We start from the raw sequence: 20,183 nt of genomic DNA, 5'->3' as shown, positions 1-20,183 counted from the left end.
GGGGAAGTGCAACGCAAAGGCAAAAAGAGGTCAAGGGGAGGGGAGGAGAAAACCACGTGTGATCAGCACCATGTACAGCACTGTCCTTCCTCGGTAGACTTGTTTTTGTAAGCTTGTACCCTTCGCATGTAGCCAGCTAGCCTGCATTAGCCGAAGAAGCAGATTGTTGTATTTTCTTCCAGACTCACATATTCAAGCAACGCTGCTTGGGGATTTCTGTTGCCACACTGACTGCCGACCATGGTGAGCAAGACAGATGACATCCCGGCGTCAGTGCCCAACTGTAATCCGGTTGATCTTGCGGATGAAGCCGGGGATGGAGCTCAGAACAGCAAAGAAACCAGTAAGACACGTCTGAAGGATTCCTGCGGCTGTGGTGAGAATCTGCAGCAGATTGACTCTGACCCATAGCTGCTGTTATTAACACCTAACATACATTATACATACACTGATTACACACGTAATACATACAGTAACGGCACAACTTCATATATAAAGCATCCCTGTGCTGTTTTCAGTGCGATTTACTGAATGTTTTGTCTCTCTGCATGACCATTACCTCCATGTCCATGCTGTGTATGTATGTGTGTGTGTATATATATATATATATATGACTTAAAAGTCCTCAGACCCAAGGTGGTCGTCTGTGGGGTGTACCCCTCCTCTTCCTAAACATCTCCTTGGTAGCCTCTCCTAGTTTAGAGGGTGCATCTTGCACCATCTGCTAATTAGTTGTCTGGTGTTCGTCTGTGCTAATTAGCAAGCTAACAACCTCCACAGGATCAGCTCTATTTGTACACCCATGGATTATAGTAGCTATTAGCATGTAGTACAACCTGACATTGACACCGCAAGCAAACCAGGCTAGCCCATAACAAGTTAACCGGTATGCTAACATTAGCCCCCCTGCTGCCCCATTGAGTATGAAGCTAACGTTATCTAGCTACCTAGCAAACAGCCGCTCTTGTCATTTGTCGCTTCATACTCAAAAGACGAGCATATGCACTGACAACGGGGTTTCTTGTAAAACATAAACCGGCTGTATAGCGCACGACTTGTTCACGTTTTACAATGCAGCAGCTCATGTTATGCTAACTCGTATTGACGCACATGTTCATGTCAGAGGAATGAACTGAAGGTCACCTTCAGTGGAGCTGCACATTCTCCACATGAACACAGGGGGAATACACATGGTGTCATTTTATCCAACTGATATCTGTCCGACAAGCTATGTGAAATATGCGTTACCTCTTTTTTTGTTTTTAAAAGTATACTTTAAGATCTCTCAGTTGGCTGAAGTGCTGCTGGTGGTGGATGGTTAACACTCTAAGCGCGCCCCCCTCCCCCGGGAAAGATTAGATCGACTGTCCCTCCTCGACCGGGAAGCGGAAGCTGGTTGTCGTAGAAAAAGTCATGATGGTGCATGCTCAGTGAGAGGGAAGGTTACGCTAATAACACACGGACAGCCGTGTAAGCTGGTGAGTATACTGGAAAATAAAAGTAGTAGTGGTGGCGGCTCGCAGTGGGGAAGCAGCAGACTGTTGTCAATAGAGGAAGATTAAACTGACACGCGGACTGTCAGCCGGTGAAGTTAGCGTTACACAACTTCTAGAGCAGCAAAAGTCAGTGCTGCAGCATGTCTGTCACACGTGGGACCTTGAATTGTCTCTGCCTTTGTCATTTCGTAGGAAAACAGGCAATAGTGCCTCACTGCTTCACCAGTGAAGGGATGAGTTTGTGCTGCTTTTGTAGATGAACTGCTGAGTGCGTTTGAATTATTCTGGTTATATGGCTGTATCATTACTGGTGTATGTGCTGTCTAGTCTTTCATTCCTTCCAAAAGCCCACATGAAGCAGTAGATGCTCCATTTGAGAGCTTGAACAAATGGTCGATTAGATTATTAACAGTTTAGGCTATTTTTGAAGCAAAATGCCTCTTATTCCAGCTTCTCAATTGTGCTGCTTTTCTTTGTCTTATGTGATTATAAGCTTAATTTGCTTAGTCTTAAAGTGTTGCTTGGACAAAACAAGCAGCCTGATCTAGGGCTGAATGATTTGGAGAAAAATACAATCTTGACTGATATTGGAACTGTGATATGATTCACGATATTGGAGGAAATTATCATTTTTGCATCATTATTCTCATTTTAATTGAGAAATGCATTAAAATGATCATGGTGTGATTTCTTTGTGAGAATCTGTACCAAACAAAGATACATTTCTTTTTCTTAAGTCTGCAGCACCGCAATATTTAACTCAGAATGGTATTTTGCCTTATGTCGCTCCTCCTGTAATTTGGATATTGCAGTAGTCCATATTGCATTTTTGATAACATTCTGATTAATTGTTCAGCCCTAACCTGATTATGCACTTTAGGAACCTGCCATGGGCATTTGATTGACATTTAAAGTGCCCAAGTGATTAATACATTTACAGAGAATTGATCATTGAAAATGACTATTAGCTGCAGCCTTACTTGTGACCTGCCGTAAAACTGTGTCACGTATGAGAGACAGTGACAGGATTGATGGCCTAAACATGTCTAATACCAAAGCTAACACTGGACTGTGCAGAGTTGTAACAGGACATACTAGCAGCACATGGCAGAGCAGACATATCGAGGTGATGGTCACTGTTAGTGGTTTTAAGGCGCTTAATGCTCCTGTTGGGTGAAGAGTGACCTCGGTAATCTCAGGAATCACACCCTGGCACTATTCCTCTTCTGGCTACATGTCTTCACCAGTCCACAGTCAAGCTACTGTATTCATCATCCATAGCAATGGTACCTTACTTTTTTTTTTTTAGCTTGTGACCCCTTAATAAATAACATGTCACCCAACCCCATGTCACAAGGTACATGTGGGATTGCATGTAGGAATGTTGTCAGTATATCATTCATTGCTGGAAAGTATTTAGGGATTCATTTATAAAGTCAATCTCAAACAGTTAAGAAAACGTTGTATTCAGTCTTTGTAGCTATGCAATTCCATTGCAGATGCATGACTCAGGTGGTTGCCACCTTGTGGTGCAGCAAACATGATTACAGCCAGACCTTGTGTGTTGTTGTTGTTGTTGTTGTTCTCAGGGTTGACGGGCTGGTTAATGTTGCCATGGCAGCAGCCAGGGTCCCCATATCAAGAAGACACAGAGTGGATAGATATCTTATTATTTTGTTGTTCTCAAGAGAAGTGCAAAATAAAGAACTCATTTCTAATTATTACATAATCTGAAAGAATATGTGAATGATCTCACTATGAGTTGGCAGTTTGATTCAGGGAAAGGTTTAGTCGGATGACAAACGGGTCAGTTACGGAGTGAACCTTGCTTGCTGTGGTGTTTCATTGTGCGTGGTTTTTGCTTATCAGTCTTCATCTGTTTGGTGTCCTTATTTCATTGATTCTTTACCTTGCCCTCATGCCCTGGAGGGCTTCTGTCTGGTAACTGTCCAACCAGAAGTGTGTGATGGTTGATGGACTCTATCTAACCACATGCATATACTGTACATATTATGTCACTCAGCCTTACTTGCCACTGTTGAAATTAGGGTTTCCTTCGTAAATGTTTATTTTAATAATATGACTTTAATAAAAAAATAAAACAGAAAGTTAGAGTAACTTCAATTACTACTAACATCCCTTAATGAAAATGATAACCAGAAATGTCAGTTTTCAGGCACTCCTGCCTCTCCCAACAGGTTAAACTGTCTCACTGTAACGTTCACCACCATCATTATGTCTCACCACTATATCTAATTTCAACAGGAAATGCATCAAGGAAACCTTTTTAATTCATTTCTACTGCCTTCATTTAAAACATAAATAATAGCAGACATGAGATTTGTCCTCTTTACTGTTAAAGATCACTGTTCCTTTCTCTCCTCTTTCTTCTTATTGAAAGGGGTCAGTTTTGCAACACAGACTGCTGGATTGCCTCATCAATCAGTCTGAAATATCGCACTTTGGACTCTTGCATTTTTGATGTGGTGAATGCTACTAACTAAAAACTTGAAACTACTTCATTTGATATCCCCCATTAAACCACACCCCCACACATTGTCCCTTATAACTGAACCACAATTTGTTGGAATAAGTAAAGAGTTTTTTTTTTTTTTTTTTTGGGCATTTCGAGCCTTCATCTATACAGACAGCTGAAGACATGAAAGGGGAGAGAGGGGGGGAAATGACATGCAGCAAAGGGCCGCAGGTCGGAGCCGAACCCGCTGCCGCCGCGTTGAGGAGTAAACCACCAACTGAGCTAACCAGGGGCCCATAAGTTCAGAGTTTAACTACAAAGATGGTCCCAAAAGATGGCTGAAAAATGGCAATTGTGTGTTTGCCTATATTTAAGCAGCTATAATCAGTATTTTAATAATTGTATCAAATGACAATGTGAAAGGGGTCGAGCTTTATAGTGAGTTGCAGCTCATTATTTAGCTGTTAGGCGCACAACTTTACTGTTTTGGTTTACTCATAGCTTCATTTTTGGACACAACAGGCAGCTGTTTTCCACAGAAAAGCTCTAAAAACCCACTGTACACGACCTGCTCAGCACCAAACGGCAGAGAGACACAGTTAGTAACTACCTGGTGAACATAGCGGAGGACTAAAACACTTAACACTGAGCCCTCATTCTCTCCTGCTTTGTAACACTATAACTTGTGTGTCTGCTCTGAAGCTGTTGTGTTTGTTATTCAGAGCGTGGCCGGTCACCCCTCTCTTATGTGCTTCCTCCTCCACCATTTCAGTGTGTTCACTCTCACGCGGGGGTTGTGGTCCAGTTATGAGGCCCCACCCCTCCCTCCGGCCCCTTCTCTTCAGTAACCCTGAGGCTGTTTACCCTTGACAGTGAGCAAGGACATACCGGCTGGCAGTCCCAGTGAGACATCCACATACTCTGCCCTGCTTGTTTGAGAGTAGGGCTGAAACAATTCCTCGAATAATTCGATTACAAAAAGTCCTCGAAGCAAAATTCTTTGCCTCGAAGCTTTGTTAAATCATTGTAATTAAGGTTGTACGGCTCACTGTGTTTCCGCACGGAGGGTAATTACTAGCGCACACAACAGGTTGACGCTGCTGTGGACACAAGATCGTTTATATACTGTCTGTGCACGAGACTGACGGCCCAGATTACAAATGAACGAAGACGAAAATAGCGAGGGTCTAAGAGAAGAGACAGGCGAGAGAAAACGACAAAGTTTGGGATCATTTTAAGCTGCAAACATGCTACTACATCATCTTTGTAGAAAACATCCAGTGTACTCATCCATTCCACAGAGCGAACCCGACACAAGGTAGCTAACTAACGTCTGCTGCTCTCGTCCACCGCGCTGTTTTACACAACTAGCCTACAGCATGCTACTCTGCTAATAGCGATGTTTTACCAACAAGCTAAAACGAGAGCTGTCGGTTTGTAGTCTAACTGTTTATTAGTTTGCTACTAATCTTTGGAAACTTGGCTGCTGCCGGAGACAAACCGGCTCCTCCCCCCAGCATGGCCACTTAATATGCACGTGAATGACGTCATCATGCCGGTGATGTCTGCATTCTTTATTTCTCCTCACTCAGTATTAGCCTTCTTAAAATGTGTCCCCCAGAACAGTGTGGTTGAATAGCCCTGCTGTAAGCTTTGTACAGTCACATTTACCTGAGCTTAGCTGCAGCCCTACATAGTTTGTATAATGAGATCATTCATTAGCTCAGATTTTTCACGTCATGCTTGTTTTATAAAGATAATGGGTAACTGTCATTTTGAGCGATTGAATGTCCACGAAAGAGTAAGGGCAGCTGCTGAATGGTTTCTAGCTTCCTTGCAGGCATTGTATTTGCCACAATCAGCCATGCAAGTTACCAGTAATTCCCTCTTGTAAATGCTGAAAGCTTTTTATATTCAATCTCTCAAGGCTCTTTGGCAAAACTCCCTCCAGTTTTGCAACAGTGTTGGTTACAGCATGTTTGGTTTTTCTTTGTAGATCAGCTGAAAAGAAGGCCTGGTTACTTGTTCATCAATCATTAGTGATCTGTGTGCTTTTAGTTTCAACCTTTTTTAGAAGAGTTTATACTCAAGAACTGCAAAGATTTGTCAACTAATCGATTACTTGATCGACAGAAAAATAATCGCCAACTATTTTGAAAATTGATTATCGATATATGATCGTTAAAGTAATTTTTCATCCAAAAATAGCAGAATGTTTTTTTTTTTTTTTTTTTTTATAGAGCGTATTAAACTAAATATATTTTGGTTTTGGACTGACATAAGACATTCAAAGGCATCACACTGGACTTCATTATTTTCTTACATTTTAATCAATTTAATCTAGGGAATAATTGGCAGATTAATTGCTAAGGAAAATAATTGTTAGCAGCCTTAGATGAAAATGAGGTCATGGAGGTTTAGATCCTGTCACTCTTATTCTGCAGTTTGTGTTAAATGAATTGGTATTTTCATTAAATGAAGTAATACCACGGCACTAGCACGCTGTACCTGAGCTTTGTCGGCTCTGTTCACCGATTCATAAATATTTCATAAGGTTGTCGTTTAAGGTCATCCAGCCTCTGGGTCTGTGTGCTTTGTTTGTGACCTGGCTGCCTGGCAGCTTCTCTGTTTGGTAGAAAGGTCTGGTGTTTGCACGACTGATTCTCTGAAGGTGGTGTTCCCTGTTGATCAGATTAACTAATGGCAGCTGTAGATTGGTAGAGAACAGAAGAGCTGTTTGCCCAAAACACTAATTGAAGGGTGTGGTTCTCTTTGTAATTTGAAAAGTCATGCAAATGGTTTGAATGCTTTTAACTGCATTTTTTTTGGTCAGAGTTGTCGCAAATTAAGTCCATCACAAGATGTAAAGTTAACAGACGCCCCTGTGTGTCTCTTCCATTGCAGGGCACAGTGCAGATACAGCCATGGTGAATGGTGATGGGGCTCATGAGCGCACAGAGGAGGCAGAATCAAAGCAGGATGGGAACAGTGAGACGGATGGAGGAGAGGAGTCCAACGAACAGGAAGTGATAGTGATCCAGGACACGGGCTTCACTGTTAAGATCCAGGCACCTGGAACAGAGCCATTTGACCTGCAGGTAAGGATTAGCTCTTCACAAGCAGTCGTTTATTAGGCCAGGTGTTCAGACAGACAACTCCTTCAACTCTCATTCACTTCAATGAGGCTGCTGGCCAATCAAATACGTGCATGTTCTCTATAAAATAGTTTGTTGCCTGAACAGGATATTTCTGCAGATTGCCTGGCGATTGTCACGTCCGAGGAGTAAATAATTACTGCCGTGATAACCTACGATTTCTTTAAGCAAGTGTGTGAGTTTTATTTTGTGCTGTCAGAAGATATTTAGCGCGTCCGCTGACACTAGAAGGGCTTTAGACACGCATTTTCGAATTACGTGTAAAATAATGTTTCAAGACATCTTGCCCATCACCATTTAGGCATAGGCCTAATGTTGCATTCATTAATAAACCGTGAATTTGATCCAATATTTGCTTACAGTAGAGATGGCAAGAGATAGCCGCTGTTGAATACATAAATGGGAAAACGCACTCATGGATCTAATACTAAAGCCGGCCTTCCTGGGTAATATGAGACTGGTACTGGTTCAGGGCTGTTTTGGTCTGAACAGCAGGTTGCACTGCAGTGTGAACATTGAAAATATGTTTCTCTCAAACTAGAAGCTAAAGACAATCTGAACCAAAGCATGTTATGTATCTCAAGCTGAAAATATCTTCATCTCCCACCCTTCACTCCATCAGGTCTCTCCCCAGGAAATGGTACAGGAGATCCATCAGGTGTTGATGGACCGGGAGGACACCTGCCACCGCACCTGCTTCTCCCTGCAGCTGGACGGAAACGTGCTGGACAACTTTGCTGAGCTCAAATCCATTGAGGGCCTGCAGGAGGGCTCGCTGCTCAAAGTGGTGGAAGGTCGGAGGCCTTTATTTATACCTGGGTCTTCCTGTTCTTGTGGTGCAACGAGGGAAAATAAAAGCTGTAGAACAAAGGATGTATTCATTTAAAAAATGGATTTGATGGTTTACCCTCCATTTACAGCCTGGCATAATATCTTTCTTGCTGAGGTTGTACTGATATGTAACTGTTTGCAAAAGACTATACTGAATTGAGTTATAGTTTATTACACGTGTCCATTAGCCTGACCTGTTTCTTGTCAAACCACTCACTGCCTGCTATTTATACCCTTTTGGCTTTCTTTTGTCTCTCTTCTCTCCAGAGCCCTACACAGTGCGCGAGGCCCGCATCCATGTGCGTCACATCCGAGACCTGCTGAAAAGTCTGGACCCCTCAGACGCTTACAATGGAGTGGACTGCAACTCCCTCTCCTTCCTCAGCATCTTCACTGATGGAGACCTCGGAGGTATGACACCGTGTGAGACATTTAGGGTAGATGACCAGAGCGACACGGACTGCGGATGTTCACCTTGCTTGTTTTTATGTGACTGCAGACAGTGGTAAGCGGAAGAAAAAGGGCAACGAGCTGGAGCAGATTGACTGCACCCCCCCAGAGCACATCCTGCCTGGCAGCAAAGATCGCCCCCTGGTGCCCCTCCAGCCACACAACAAGGACTGGAAGGTGAGGAGCAGTGCTGTACTTGTGGTCCGATTTAGGGAAATTATATCTGTCAAAGAAGTAGATATTGTTTAATGCAAACAATACTGTAAACCATTTATGGGGAAAGTCTCAGTATGAGACTGAATTCTGAAATGCTTTCCTTTGAGTAATGGTTTTAATGCCTCCAACAGCCTATGCAGTGCCTGAAGGTCCTGACCATGAGCGGCTGGAACCCTCCACCTGGAAACAGGAAGATGCACGGTGACCTCATGTACCTGTACATGGTGACTGTGGAGGAGCGTCATGTCAGCATCACGGCCTCTACACGCGGCTTCTACCTCAATCAGTCAGTCAACTTTTCAACCTTGTATCACGTTACACAATAGATTTTTGTCATTGTGCTTAAACTATGGAAATCTGTTTAGCTGCTCTTCAGCAGTGTGCAGTTCAACAGTTTCAGGATCCTAATTTTGGATTGGTTTTGGATGCCAGCAAGGACTTGCCAGCAAGGACTTAACAGTCAGACAATTGGATTACAATGGAAAGTAGAATTGGGAAAGATGCCATGGGTTTGGAGCAGGGTTATCGTTCTGTTTCTAACAACGTGATAACAACCATTCTAAGTTCCTCTCATGTTTCAGTGTTTTGGAGTTCCTAGATGGATTCTAGATAGATCTGTTGGAGAAAACTGTCAGAGCTACGTCGTTACAGGAAAACTACCGGGCTTGCTTAGCCCGTTCTTTCTCTCCAGTTAGAAGACTTGTTACAAAAAAAAGCCATAACAACAAGCCACAACAATGTGAATAATAATGGTAATGTGTGTTTTTGGTTTGTGTGTATATTCCAGATCGACTACCTACACCTTCAACCCTAAGCCATCCAATCCCAGCTTCCTGAGCCATTCTCTGGTGGAGCTGCTTAGCCAGATCAGCCCTGCCTTCAAGAAGAACTTCACTGCGCTGCAAAAGAAAAGGTAAAAACAACAACAACTCTTTCCCTTTAGCTGCCTTACATTTTTTTTTTTTAATGACGTCAGTGGTCAGCTTCCCTTTTATACTTAATGATTTTATTGTGTTTGAGCAATCCAGAGCAACATAGTCCATGCTCATCCTCTGAAAACATATGTTTTCTAAAACCTCTCTTGTCTCCTCTCTCTGTACTGTACAAAAAGCTTCTCTTCTTTTTCTCTTTGGAATGCTTCTTTTCTGTGATCATTCTACAGTTCATTCATTCATTAACTTTATTTAATCAGGTGAAAACACGTTATCAGTCAAGACCAGACCTGGAGGTCAAAGTCCTAAAGCACAATTAGAAAACTAAAAAAGACAAAATAATTACAGGAAATATGGTCAGAACTCTGTGGTTCTCATCATTCATTTGGTTACAATTGCAGTGATGTAGGAACTGCAGACAACGAGAGCAAACTTCAGATAAACTTCCTGAGATGTACGAAAAGATACCACACAAGTGATACCCTTAACTGCTTTACTGTGTTTTTTGCTGCAGGGTTCAGAGACACCCCTTTGAGAGGATAGCCACGCCTTTTCAAGTGTACAGCTGGACAGCGCCGCAGGTAGACCACGCCATGGACTGTGTTCGAGCTGAGGATGCCTACACCTCCCGCTTGGGTTATGAGGAGCACATACCTGGACAGGTGGGCGCAGCTAAACACAGCAGCGCATCAGGCAGACAAATAAAGTGTTTCCATTATTAATACATTTTTTTTGCTGATTTGTCTTCAGACCAGAGATTGGAACGAGGAGCTGCAGACCACCAGAGAGCTGCCCCGGAAGAACCTGCCTGAACGCCTGCTGAGGGAGAGGGCCATATTTAAGGTACTGCCTTTACACAATCAACAGGACACTGAATCACCCAAACTGCTGACTCACTCTGTTAATAGCCAATGTGATGTGTAAATGTGTAGCTTTTTAATGTGTAACTTCTTCTTCTTCTAAATCGCCTCCCCTTTTTGTTCTGCAGGTCCACAGTGACTTTGCAGCAGCTGCCACTAGAGGCGCCATGGCAGTCATCGATGGCAACGTAATGGCCATCAACCCTGGCGAGGAAACACGCATGCAGATGTTCATCTGGAACAACATCTTCTTCAGCCTGGGCTTCGATGTACGGGACCACTATCGCGAGCTGGGTGGCGATGCCGCTGCCCATGCTGCGCCCACCAATGACTTGAACGGAGTACGGGCCTACGGCGCAGTGGATGTGGAGGGTCTGTACACTCTGGGCACGGTAGTGGTGGACTACCGAGGCTACCGTGTCACCGCCCAGTCCATCATCCCTGGGATCCTGGAGCGTGAGCAGGAACAGAGCGTCATCTACGGCTCTATTGACTTTGGAAAGACGGTTGTTTCTCACAGCAAATACCTGGAGCTGCTGGAGAAGACTAGCAGGCCACTGAAGGTCAGTAAACACTAATATTGTCTTTACTCAAGCAAACGTATACACATCCTGTTGAAGTCACTAGAGCACCAAATGTTCACAGCTGCAGTGCCCAGCTGTAAATGTATAAATGGGCTTGTGGCTTAGAGCTAGGGCTGTTGGGAAAAATCAATTAATGTAAGAATCGCGATTCCTATCTTCTAAGATTCTGAATCGATTTGCAACTTCCAAAAATAATTTTTTTTTTTTTTTTAAACGTTTTTCCCCCTACAAAATAACCAAGATATTGCCTAATATCAGACTGAATTGTCATGGTAAAGTAATGGACTAGTTCCAGAAGGTGGCATCAATACAACATTGCGGATGCCGGCTGCCATTAAACTACAACCAAGAAGTAGACTCGTTCCGAATAAGATGAGGAGAGTGTCCCTTTAGCACAATCTAAGACAGTCAGGACTCTGGACTTAACTGCCTGTGCATTGTCTGATGTATTTTCATATTTACGTCAACATTAGCGGAACTGCTCCCTCACTTGGGTGAGAGAGGTAGAGATGTGACAGCAGAGAGTAGAGACTGCTTCTATGAAAAAAAATACACAGGCTGCCTTGCCTGGCCATAAGCACACAGCGCGTTACTTTGAGCATGCTCATTTTGGGTTTGAAATGCACAGTTGCAGATCAAATATAACCTTTTACCTACTCAGTGCAAGTTTAGCATGACTAAATGTTACCTTTTGTCTTAGATTTGCCTTTGTTTTTAGAATTGAGTCGATTTCTGGTTTGTCAGGTGTACAAAGCTAAACCAGTTTAATTGTATTTAAACCTAATGGTGTGTGTGTGTATGTATGTATGTATGTATAGATAGATAGATATAAATAATATAGATCCTTTGTCTCTCCAACAACTTAATTTTGCTGTTTACCTAAATTTTAGGTCCAGAGTCACAACGTGCTGAATGAGAAAAATGAGACGGTGGAGCTGTGCTCTTCTGTTGAGTGTAAGGGCATTATCGGAAATGATGGCCGACACTATATCCTGGACCTTCTTCGAACCTTCCCTCCTGACCTCAACTTCTTGCCTGTGGATGGAGAGGAGCTGCCTCCAGAGAGTCGGCGCCAAGGCTTCCCCCGCCAGCACCGCCACCGCCTGGCTTGTCTACGCCAAGAACTCATCGAGGCCTTTGTTGAGCACAGGTAGGTGTCTGCGCAGGTGTGCATCACATCATCACATTTCCACCGTCATGAGAGTTGCTGTTGAACATGTGTTTACCCGTTGATTCTGTGTCTCTGCAGATATCTTCTCTTCATGAAGATGGCGGCATTGCAGCTCATGCAACAGAAAGCAAACAAGGACGCTAAGAATGATGTACCTGCCATCACAGAAACGGCTGAAACGCCCTCAGAAAGCAATGCTGACACAACCCAGACACAGACCACTGCATCAGATTCTCCCAGTGCAACAGAGGTCTCCAGGGACAGCACAAGCCAGACCGAAAACAACACCTATGCTGCCTCACAGGCAGCGACTGACGGTGAAGAAAACGACTCAAAGCCTGCCACAAACGGGCATCTGGAACCCGCAGTTACCCAGAATGGGGAATGCAAGAGCCCATTGGAGGGTAAGGAGCTTGAGGAAAGTATTCCAGGATTAGCTCAGGCCAAAGAGCTAGCAGAAACCTTAGTTGCCGAAGATGGATCTTGTATTGGTACGTTCAAAAATATCCCAAAATGTAAGGCCAGGACAATGCAGGGAGAGCTACTCTGGTGGATAATTGCATAGAAAAAGTAGTGTTTGTCAGAGAAGTAGTATTAACAAAAAACGTTTTCTTGATGCAGCTAACTTTAAAGAACGTGTGAGTATGTTCATAACATTAGAACAGTAGAGCATTTAAATATCAATACTGTTATAGTGGCTTCTTTCCACCAGGCCAGCTGTCCCTGCTCAGTCCTCAGCCTGCAGTGGGGAAGAGTGTTCTCCCCCAATCCGCCACTCTCTTACAGTCTCTGATTCATTTGCTGTGGGATTTGACCCAATAACCAATTACTGTGCTCATTAATCCAAATGTGTTTTGGAACGCAGAAATAATCGCATGTTCAATGATTTGTGTGCTGCTCAATTGATCCTAAATTACAGTAGTCTGAGTGACCGATTGTGTTTGTAGTCCTTTATCGACAGCTTTGAAACGGTGGTAGGTACTCGATTAAGGTCTAGAGTAAGCTTATTGAATCACTTTATATTATTATATCATATAAATCACTTTGTGCTCAAAATAAAGCAAATTACAAGATCAATGATACTATCAATAACTCATGGTGTAAACTGTTACTTTTTGGACATGTTGCCATGATGTGTCTGTCACCATTACTTTTAACATCTCTTTTTTTTTTTTTTTTTTTGTATTTTTGATCCTAATCACAAACAGATCCCAAAAGCCGTGAGGTCGTCCTCAATGCATGCAAGGCAGTCGGCTCCATCAGCAACACGTCCTTTGACATTCGCTTCAACCCCGACATCTTCTCCCCAGGTAAGCACAGCAAGGATGATTCATCATATGTTCACTATGAAACACTATAGTATATATATATATATATATATATATATATATATATATATATATATATATATATATATATTAGGGTTGTCCATAGTTAACTCGCAATTAATCGCAATTTTTTTTTTTCTGTTACTTTAAAAGGGATATTTTTCAAATTTGTAATGCTCGACTGGTATTTGAGACTTGACGTACTTCGGAGGTGTTGAATAATATGCACTGTCCCTGGTAAATGCAACATTTCAAAAGAAAATTACATTATATAAAGCCTCCACAGGTTGAGAAGCTGTGGGGAAGATTTCTAATAATAATAATAGGACAATAATAATGATGATAATAAGATGAGGAAAAACAAAGCAATTCTGACAACTAGTTAGCAAATGCTGGCAGAAACTGTACCATGTGTCTGTAATACATTATGAAACGATGTGTATGTGTAACCTTGGAATATAAAGAAACCATTTAGTTGACGATCAGCCAAGATAACTGGTATTTCATCCATTTTCACTACCTGAAATTTGTCTGAATCTGCTTCTACTTGTAGTCATTTTTAGCACATTTGGCTCCAAATGTGCTTGGAAGTGATAAGAGAGTGAATGGCACTGAATATGTGTGCATGTGTTGTTGGACTAGGAGTACGTTTTCCAGACGACAGCGCAGATGATGTCCAGAAGCAGAAGCAGCTTCTCAAAGATGCTGCTTTCTTCCTGGTGTCTTGTCAGATCCCATCACTGGTCAGTGACACAGACACTCCCCACGGATCAAAGTCATAAAGGGGTTTTAATATCCTGGTTGTGTATCTGAGTTTAAAGTTTTATGTATGTATGTATGGTATGTATGTATGTATGTATGTATGTGACTAGGTAAAAGACTGTTTGGACCACAGCGCTCTGCCCATGGATGGAGCCACACTGACCGAGTCCCTGCACCAGAGGGGCATTAACGTTCGTTATCTGGGCACTGTTCTGGAGTTTGTGGACAAGACCCCGGCCAAAGCCCAGCTGGAGCACTTCTATGTGAGTCTGAATCCAACCGCCACTTTTTGTCCTTGTTTTGTCATTCTAATATTTCCTTTTTCCATACCTTTAGAGAATAGGAATCAGTGAGCTGATCACCAGATGTGCAAAACACATCTTCAAGACATACCTCCAGGTTCGTAACATTTGACATACATTATCCAGCCTCTTTAAAAGACAAAACTCCTTCTATTATGGTTGAACATATTTTACAAATTTTTCCTCACTGTGTAGGGTGTGGAGTTGTCTGCTCTCTCTGCTGCTGTAAGCCATTTCCTAAACTGCTTCCTGAGCTCCTTCCCTGACTCTGTCGCCCACCTGCCTCCTGACGAGCTGGTGTCACGCCGCAAAAGCCGCAAACGTCGCAACAGGGTCCCCGGCGGGGGTGACAATACGGCGTGGGCCAGCCTGACGCCAAACGAGCTGTGGAAGAACATTGCCTCTGAGGCTAAGAGCTACTATCACTTCACCATAGAGTGGTGAGGGCCCCATCTGCTAATGTGAAACAAATGCTAGATTCCCATTGTGTATGTTTGTTGGTGACACATTAAATGTTTTCTTGCACAGTGAAAGTGTGGACCAGGTGGTGGAGAAATACGGCCTCCAGAAAACCACCCTGCTCAGAGAAATTTCAGTCAAAACTGGCATCCAGGTAACACTCATTTAGTCTTTTATGACCCCTGGCGGCACTTTACCAAAAAGTCTCTTTTTATGAAATTTCTTCTACTTTTAATTTACCGTCTCTAGATTCTGATAAAGGAGTATAACTTCGACAGCCGCCACAAGCCTGCCTTTACAGAGGAGGACATCCTGAATATTTTCCCTGTTGTGAAGCATGTGAACCCCAAAGCCTCAGATGCCTTCCACTTCTTCCAGAGTGGACAGGCCAAAGTGCAGCAAGGTAAGACGTGAGACATGTTGTCAAAACGTCATACATACAAATTGACAAAATGGATGGAATGAATAATCTTAACTGTCATTAACTGTATTGTATCTGACTACCCTTTCTTAACATTTCCAGGTTTTCTGAAGGAGGGCTGTGAGCTGATCAACGAAGCTCTTAACCTCTTCAACAATGTGTACGGAGCCATGCATGTAGAGATCTGTGCCTGTCTGCGCCTGCTGGCACGCCTTAATTATATCATGGGGGACCACCCTGAGGTAGGCAGACATATGTTAACAACTGTTACTTTGTGTGTCCTATTGATCAGTCCCTCCAGGATTTCGCAGCCTTTTTTTTGAGATTGTTGCGGCCCAAAATGCCTGATTTCGCGGGAGCTTTTATAAACAATTGCGATAAAATTGTTGCAATGAAGTTGCGGGAGACAGTGAAAGTTGCGATTATTTTTTTTTGTATAGTTCTTTCAAAAATAAAAAGGAAACTTGTTTTGGGGAGAATAAAACTACTCTGGGCTGAGTTTTCCTAGTAACCTTACCAAAAAGGCTCAGGATGCTGTAAATGTTGGTATGATATTTAAATGGCTGGTGGATTTAAGACAAAAAAATAATAATTTTATTATTATGAGTGAATCAAATTTGAACATATGTGTCAGTGGCTTGTTGATCTTTACATTGTTAGTTATTTTCCTATCCTGGCCTGGGCTGGGACACACATTCATATGGTTTGATAATACTGACTTTAACTTATCATTGCACTTACAATAACGAGCGTAGCTGTCCTCAATTTAGGTCATCTTGTCGTCTCATCTCCTTTTTCTCCTGCATCCACCGTGTGTGTTTGTGTGTGTGCAAGCGTCAGTCGTGGGGGGTACGGAACAGTAGCCCCGCCCGCTGCAGAGAGCCGACAGCCAGGATGGAAATGGCAGCAACTTCAGCGGCTTTTAAATCGTTGAAGTCTACATTGATGTTAAAATTTATCGGACGGTCTGAAATGTTTAGCACGGTCTTTCGCTGTACGTTTTTGTTGGTAAATGAGTCGCGCACACACACGTCTCGTCTTCATATCAAAAACAAGGAAATGACCAACCCGTTCTCCCTCCCGATTGGTCATTGGCTCCGTGGGACTGCTGTGATTGGTTGAAGTCGCGGGAAACTTCAGGTTATTGGTTAAATGTGCCGAAAAGTTGCGGTGATTGGTCAAAATTGCGAGTCGCACCAAATTCTCGGTGATTGGTTGAATTGGCGCGATGGCGAAATCCTGGAGGGACTGATTAATTTTATGGCCCAAAATAACATTTGTGCATTTACCCACAGGCTCTCAGCAACCAGCAAAAGGCTGTTCTAATGAGTGAAAGAGTCCTTGGCATCGAGCACCCAAACACAATTCAAGAATATGTAAGTTATCACACCAAATGTAGGAGGTATTTAATACATGCTAAAGATGATTTATATCCCTCTAACCTCTATATACTCATTTCCTGTCGGTTCCCAGATGCACTTGTCTCTGTACTGCTTTGCCAATGGCCAGCTGTCAACCGCCCTGAAGCTGCTTTATCGTGCCCGTTACCTCATGTTGTTGGTTTCCGGGGAGAACCACCCAGAGATGGCACTGCTAGACGTAAGTGAGATTTATATAAACTACGAGCAGCTTCTATAGAAATGCATCAGTATTGATTAGGTATTTGGTAAAATCCATCCCACAACAGGAAAAAGACAGACTTAACACGGTCCTTGGCTCTCCTTCCACAGAGTAACATTGGGCTGGTGCTGCATGGAGTGATGGAGTATGATTTATCGCTGAGATTCCTGGAGAACGCCTTGACCATCAACACAAAGTACCATGGATCCCGGTCCCTCAAGGTGGCCCTCAGGTGGGGAGAGATTCATCAGCCATATGCATATAGTAGGTTATAATACTGACATAATGATTTACATTATGTGTGCTTTTTTTTTTTTTTTTAGCCGTCATTTAGTTGCCAGGGTTTACGAGAGCAAGGCCGAGTTCCGTTCTGCACTGCAGCATGAGAAGGAGGGTTACACCATTTACAAGAACCAGGTGGGCCCTGCACAACTACACTGCTGGGACACTTTTTTTTGGACAGTTGTGATGAAGGGATATCTTACTTTTTTTTTCTCTACTCAGATGGGCGAGGCACATGAGAAGACCAGGGAGAGCTCAGAGTACCTGAAGTATCTCACCCAACAGGCTGTAGCTCTGCAGAGAACCATGAATGAGATCTACAAGAATGGCTCCAACGCCAGCATCACACCCCTCAAGGTGACTGCTCTGATTTAGGCCATGTTTTTGTGCCTCCATCTTTTTCATCTCCACCTTTCAGCAGTGATACTATGTCTTTATTTCCTTCTGTTTTCCAGTTCACTGCTCCCAGCATGGCCAGTATCCTGGAACAGCTCAACATTATCAACGGCATCATCTTTATACCGCTCAGGTACATAATGCCCCGAACACCGCAGGAACTTAATATTTTCTTGAGACACAACAGAAAAGAAATGTCATTTTTAACTGTACTGAGGCTTTAGTACATTATAATAGATTTCAGACATTAGTGACAACAACATCTCACATCTGAGTGAGGGGATAAATGAAAGACCAAAAAATTAAAATGGTCAATTACTTTCTTTGTCTTTATCAGAAATGTCCTCTACAGGAAGTCAAGTATTTATTTATTGTTTGGTATTTCATTTCAGCCAAAAGGACCTGGAGAACCTGAAGGCAGAGGTGCAGAGGCGACAGCAGCTGCAGGAGCTGGGAAAGAGCGAAGAGCCCACTGAGGACAGGCCGCTGGAACTAGAGGACAGAATTCCCATTGATTAATGTATAAAAGCCTTCAACACGGCTACTTTCTGCTATGGGGGGGGGGGGAGAGGCCGTGATGCAACAGCCATGTCACTGAGCCTGTGGACCCGAGAACCGAGTGGTCTACATCAGCATTGAAATAAATAGGGGGAGGAATTGGTTCGGGGCAGTCCAGAGAACCAACTGTATGCACTGTAGGACAAAGGAATACAGAGCGGGAATTTCCTACAAGGTAGGAAGGGAGGAAGGAGAAAGTACAAACGTAGTATCAATGTAAAGTGCAATCTGAAAAATCCCCAGCCTAAGAGCCTGGTGATATAAAGTCACTCAAGGTGTTAGCTGCTTAGAAATATGATTGCATATAAAAGAGTGGTTGCAGCCGGGGGAGGAAGACCAAGGATGACCATGACATTGTATACCAGAGCCTTATCCACTGTACCATATTCCCCCAATAATGCTTTTTCTCAGCTCAAACTCCCAAAATCCCACAGCACTGTTAGCCCAGGACCATATTTTGCCCCACAAAGAGCCTCGAAGACCCTCGGGCATTTAGCCACCCTCCAAATGGTGCTCTAAATGATAAGCACCTACCCTGCCCAAAAACTCAGGGTTACTTTCTACCGTGCACTAAGACCAGAATACACTAAATTTGAGATTTTTCAAGTGGGGCCTCATATCAATTCCTTTTCTTAGTGGCATCTTTGAGCCACTTTGCAGCACTCACCCATCGCACTCGCACGTCCCTGATCGTTAATTAATTTAATCCTATCATTTGTACTCACAACATCCCAGGTGGGTGCCTGCGATGTCCTATGGTTCCGGTTTCTCCAATCAAGCAAAACAATACAGTGACACATTAGTGAGCTTTAGACCGGTTTGATTTCATTTGCTGGAATTCTTTTTTTCTTTTTTAGTAAATAATGGATTTTGTACAAGTGCACAGGAGAAATAAGAAGGTATTTTAAGCCTGTTGATCATCAATTAATTTAAGCCATGTCTGTTTTATAGAAAATGTATAGAAGTGGAAAAAAGATGTATAAATCTCTGTTGGATTTAGACAGGTACTTGATTGATGTTCATGGTAAAAGCAGATTTAAAACGTCCACCTTTTAAGCAGTAAATGTATCCATCTATATACTAGCTGTGCTCAATCTTCTATTTTTACACATTGAAAGAATATGTGCATGTATGTGTGACGGTGTGTGTGTCTTTGTGTAGTCTAACGGAAAATCTATTGGCCAGGGCTGTCGCTTCTTTTGCTGCTGCATATTTTGAATAGAGGCTAAAGCGAACATTGGCTTTCCAAATGTTTTATTTTTCTATGCATTGTAAATCTGTTGGATGGCTGATGCCTCTTTTCTTAAAACATTCATGGCCACCAATGTTGTGAATCTGTTCATGACTGAATTGGTACTGAAATGAACCTCTTCTTATCACTGGACAGGTGGTCAGCATTGGCAGTAGTGACTGATGTATTGTTGCTGGGTGTATTTTTTTTCTTTTTCTTTTCCATTATTGGATCATCTTTTCATATGTAACTGAGATAAGAAAACAGCTGGGAGTGTCTGTTCATTGAGCAGTATTTAGTTCACTTTCTCGTGCTCGTGTTTGAATGTGTGATCATGTCCACAGCACAACCAAAAGTGGACGAAAGAAGGGCTGCTTCAATGTGATGTACCAAAAAAAGACTGATGGTTTGTTTGCGCTTGTATACATGCAATGTATCCTTCCCATGGCAATTTGTTACTAAATTGTTGCTGTGTCTAAATGTATGTGATTAAAGCAATAGAGAGATGGTGCTGTAACTGATTGTTTTTCGAAAATGCAGTTTGTACTTCGAACAAGACATGCAAGATGGACTACTTACTGTACAGGCTGAATTACCTGCAAATATAGAAGCGCTATTAAAAGAAACGAAAGGGGAGCTATTAGAGATTTTCC

At 42.8% G+C, this 20,183-nt stretch overlaps 1 protein-coding gene across 4 annotated transcripts; it reads left to right on the top strand.

The window, feature by feature from the left end:
• Positions 1-44: 44 nt before the first annotated feature.
• cluha (CLUH binding protein of NUMT mRNA a) lies at positions 45-20,037 on the top strand. Of its 4 annotated transcripts, none has more exons than XM_078246261.1 (27): positions 45-343; positions 6,877-7,070; positions 7,750-7,921; positions 8,226-8,369; positions 8,458-8,585; positions 8,756-8,910; positions 9,412-9,537; positions 10,071-10,218; positions 10,307-10,399; positions 10,545-10,979; positions 11,891-12,150; positions 12,250-12,662; positions 13,380-13,481; positions 14,142-14,242; positions 14,372-14,524; positions 14,598-14,660; positions 14,759-15,003; positions 15,092-15,176; positions 15,272-15,425; positions 15,546-15,685; positions 16,739-16,819; positions 16,917-17,042; positions 17,174-17,295; positions 17,387-17,480; positions 17,568-17,702; positions 17,801-17,874; positions 18,134-20,037. In XM_078246261.1, exons 1-27 carry the CDS (start codon positions 241-243, stop codon positions 18,258-18,260), a joined length of 4,173 nt encoding a protein of 1,390 aa, XP_078102387.1. In that variant the 5' UTR covers positions 45-240; the 3' UTR covers positions 18,261-20,037. The 4 variants fall into 4 exon arrangements, with proteins under 4 accessions (XP_078102387.1, XP_078102386.1, XP_078102388.1 ...); XM_078246260.1 differs by having other exon boundaries at positions 45-376; XM_078246262.1 differs by having other exon boundaries at positions 46-376; positions 12,250-12,575.
• The last annotated feature ends 146 nt before the right edge of the window (positions 20,038-20,183 follow it).

The sequence above is a fragment of the Sander vitreus genome, chromosome 3 (genome assembly GCF_031162955.1).
Source record: "Sander vitreus isolate 19-12246 chromosome 3, sanVit1, whole genome shotgun sequence".
NCBI lineage: Eukaryota > Metazoa > Chordata > Actinopteri > Perciformes > Percidae > Sander > Sander vitreus.
Note: the sequence above shows the minus strand (reverse complement) of the source record. Positions and strands in the feature narration are given on the sequence as shown.

Excerpts from the sequence above, each read along its gene's own strand:
- cluha (XM_078246260.1), top strand. The coding sequence starts at position 241 with ATGGTGAGCAAGACAGATGACATCCCGGCGTCAGTGCCCAACTGTAAT. Across the intron at positions 377-6,876 it reads GAAGGATTCCTGCGGCTGTG|GGCACAGTGCAGATACAGCC; the intron begins GTGAGAATCTGC and ends CTTCCATTGCAG. Across the intron at positions 15,177-15,271 it reads CAGTCAAAACTGGCATCCAG|ATTCTGATAAAGGAGTATAA; the intron begins GTAACACTCATT and ends TACCGTCTCTAG.